At 27.6% G+C, this 3,473-nt stretch overlaps 1 protein-coding gene across 1 annotated transcript; it reads right to left on the bottom strand.

Moving 5' to 3' along the window:
* Positions 1-2,190: 2,190 nt before the first annotated feature.
* Positions 2,191-2,891, bottom strand: LOC111614030. The gene is made up of 4 exons (XM_023355408.1): positions 2,648-2,891; positions 2,504-2,572; positions 2,339-2,428; positions 2,191-2,274 (listed from the first exon to the last, which is right to left on the bottom strand). Exons 1-4 carry the CDS (start codon positions 2,744-2,746, stop codon positions 2,191-2,193), a joined length of 342 nt encoding a protein of 113 aa, XP_023211176.1. The 5' UTR covers positions 2,747-2,891.
* Positions 2,892-3,473: the final 582 nt, after the last annotated feature.

Genomic DNA, 3,473 nt, shown 5'->3' with positions numbered 1-3,473 from the left:
TATATATATAAATATATATATATATATATATATAAATATATATCTATACTAATCTTATATGTCTTAAAAATTATTTTAAATTCTTTTTATTGCTTTGTGGTATTTTTCTGAAAGATAGTTAATGAAGAGTCAGAATAATGTAATTAATATAGTTATTGTATTAAAAACTTTTATTTGCAAATTAAAAATTTATCAAATTAAGTAAAATGATACAAAAAAAAACAGTCCCAAATTGTCTTTGTCATAAATACATCTTTTAAAGTTACATTTGTTAACAAAAATGTTAAAAATTATTTCAAGAGATAGCATATATATTTAAGAAACTTCTTGAAATTTACTCCATAATTGTTCTTTGACGATTAAAATTTAAAATATATTATATACTGACTGTGATTTGCCAGAATTTTAACCAATTATACATACAAAAATTATATATACTATGAAAATTAAAGATGTAAACATAACTATTATATAAATTAATGTAGTAATAGTTTTACATAATTTGCATTAATGATGATGCCTGATGGAAATAGGCCTTCGTTAATGCTGTATTCCTTGTGTTGTTATAGGTTTAAATTTCGTTTCGAGGGATGTATTAATGTACTGTATTTCCTCGGTTTGCTGCGGTTTCAAATCCCGATTTGGACAATCGTTTAATGAGGAACGTACTGAAGGAGAGTTTTGTTTTTGTCCATTATGGATTGATTTTTACTTCATACGGTTGCTTAATGAGGAATTTGCCAGTGTTGTTATTCATCTGTTGTGGGTTCGAATTTCCATATCAGACAATTCTATAATATGGAACATTGCAAAGTATTGTTTCTACCTCTGTTTTGGGTTCAAATCTAATTTGGACAGATTTGAATTCACTTGTTACACTACACTTGATATGGGTTAGAATCTGCAAGCCAATAAACAAGGAATTCTGTTCTAAAAGAGATATATTTAGGGATGAGTTGCTGTCGAAATTTGATTGTGGCATTGCACAATTATTAAAGAACTTTATTCATTTTAATTACATATTTGTTATGTTACTTTTATCATTTGGTTTTAAAAATTAGCTTTATCTTTCCATTAATTAAAATTAAATATGTGTTGTTTTTAACATTGTTTAAATATGTACAAATATAAATAACTAGTTTTCTTTTAGTAATATAAAAACCAACTTATTAAGTAACCATAGAATTTCTATGTACAGTACTGTACATTTCCATACTTTATTACATTACACTAATAATAAAAATTACAAATTTAATGCTGCAGTTGAAAATAGAAAATGTGAAGAATAAAGGTTGAGACGAAATATGTATAAAAATAAAATGCAAAACAAATAAGAAAAAAATTATTTCGTTTTAATGCAAACTTAATTACATTTTGAAGAATGTTCCTAACTTGACATTGATGTAATGCTGACAAAATGAAAAATTGACTTATCCAGAATGGCAAAATTCATTTAAGACAATGCAGATTATGATAAGTTTTCTAGCTTACCTCTGGATTTATTTGCATATGAATTTTTTACATTTCTAATTTATTTCTTGCTTATTATTTTTAAAGTGCTTAGATATAAATATTGTTAATATTAAGCTCCAGTATATTTAGTGTTACGTAATAGTAGATTTCCAACCTTTGAGTAACAGAAAGACTCTCTTTTCTTTCTGCAGTGTTGCACAGTTAATCATAGTGTTTGTCACTGCATTCTATATTATACATAGAATAATAAAATGTAACGTTATGTTCCACTTTATTCCTTTTATTTTATTCCTCAATTCAATTAACGGGATTGATCGAGCACATGCGTTACGTAGATTTGGGATGGTAACATATACGCGATTCCGCCCGGAATGTTATCATCATCAATCACAGTTATTACAATAAGTGAATTTCTTTGCTTTTACAAATTTCTACTATTAGAAAAAATTTCGTATAAAATTGTTACGAACTTCAATATGCTGTATTGAAAATTTTTAAAATATTTAAATGATATTACATTTATATTTATTTAAGCAATTTCATAAATTGCTTAAATAAATATAAATGTAATATCATTGAAATAAAATATGATTCAAAAGATTAATTCTAATATCAACAATTTAAATTACCACAATACTAAAATAAAGTGAGAAGAAACGATAATAGTTTATCACATATAAACACATAATAAGTCTTAATTATGAAAAGAAATTACATTCAAATCTCAGAACAGCTTTTCTTCTCGGAAACCGTCCTCAAATCTAAGAGACCCTCATACACAGAATTCAGAGCGCTAGACATCTGCAAAATCAAATTTGTTTAAATAATACATTAATATATTGAAAGAGTTATTTGACTCGCATACCTTGACAGGAAACTTCTTGGTAATATCGAAGAAACCGTTGATGGATAAACATAAAGATGCCTTCCCAAATCTTTTTATAAAATTCACAATCTGTACAAAATTCATAAAATTATTTTATGCAAATTAAAAAGTATTTCCAATTTTATTTTATAACAGAAGGTTTACTTTTAATTTCTGTTCTAATTTCAAATCGCATTGAGCGAATCTTCGAATGTCTTGAAACGATGTTTGCATCTGAAAGAAAGAAAAAAATCATGTTACACATTAATAAAACATGGAATAGCGCATTTAATAAAATACGAAACTTACAATAGATGTGAAAGTGGATAGTAAAAATCCAACTAGAACACAACCGCATGATAGTGCAGCACAAACTGTGCAAAACAAAACTGTCACCGCAAATTCCATTTTCGAATAAATCGGTTATTAGATAACCATACAAAACTCTCAATGCGTAATTGAATGGGCCATTCCATTGATTAAAACAATCCCAAAGTTCATCGTGTTGTGTCATAATTATTTCTAATTCTGTTTCCAGATTCGGATGATTCATCTTTAGTAGTTGCAGATCTTCCGATAGCTTCTGGAAAATCTTCATTAATATAGTTAAGAACGAAACACCAAAAAAACTTATATAGAATATTCTGGCCATAATTAAATTAAAGTAAATGCCAATTTCTACGCTGCAAAAAAGTGCTTCGTGCTCGAAAGTGTTTGCTTGGTCTACAACAGGATAAAGATAAAAAACGATTACAGCTTGGCTACAAATAGAGAAACATACAACAAACACAGAAGCCACAATTGTAGAGTAATTTATGACGTCGTAGAATTCTTTTCGACAGAAATATCCTGGCTTCGTCAATTTAATATTCGGGTTTAATTTCGCTCTCTTTATAATACTGAAAGCGATTGCTCCAGTTAAAAGGAAATTAGTAATAGCCACTTTCACGAAGATGACCATATTTGACTAGCAAGTACCCGGATTGACAAGGGATAATCTCCGATAAAACCGGTATCATCATGGAAAACACCAAACAGAAAAATATCCAGTAGAAATATTCGATGAAGAATGAATAAAGTTTTGTTATAATTGGGTGAACATTAACATCATTTCTGTTAAGGCAGGAACAAGGAA

The sequence above is a fragment of the Centruroides sculpturatus genome, unplaced genomic scaffold (assembly GCF_000671375.1).
Source record: "Centruroides sculpturatus isolate CEXI.00-Female unplaced genomic scaffold, Cexi_2.0 scaffold1890, whole genome shotgun sequence".
NCBI classification, from domain to species: domain Eukaryota; kingdom Metazoa; phylum Arthropoda; class Arachnida; order Scorpiones; family Buthidae; genus Centruroides; species Centruroides sculpturatus.
This window is presented reverse-complemented; position numbering and strand designations above follow the sequence as displayed.

Bases quoted from the DNA above. Each gene is read 5' to 3' on its own strand.
- LOC111614030 (XM_023355408.1), bottom strand. From the start codon at position 2,746: ATGGAATTTGCGGTGACAGTTTTGTTTTGCACAGTTTGTGCTGCACTA. The intron at 2,573-2,647 runs GTAAGTTTCGTA...TCTTTCTTTCAG, and splicing joins TATCCACTTTCACATCTATT to ATGCAAACATCGTTTCAAGA. The intron at 2,275-2,338 runs GTATGCGAGTCA...TTGATTTTGCAG, and splicing joins CCAAGAAGTTTCCTGTCAAG to ATGTCTAGCGCTCTGAATTC.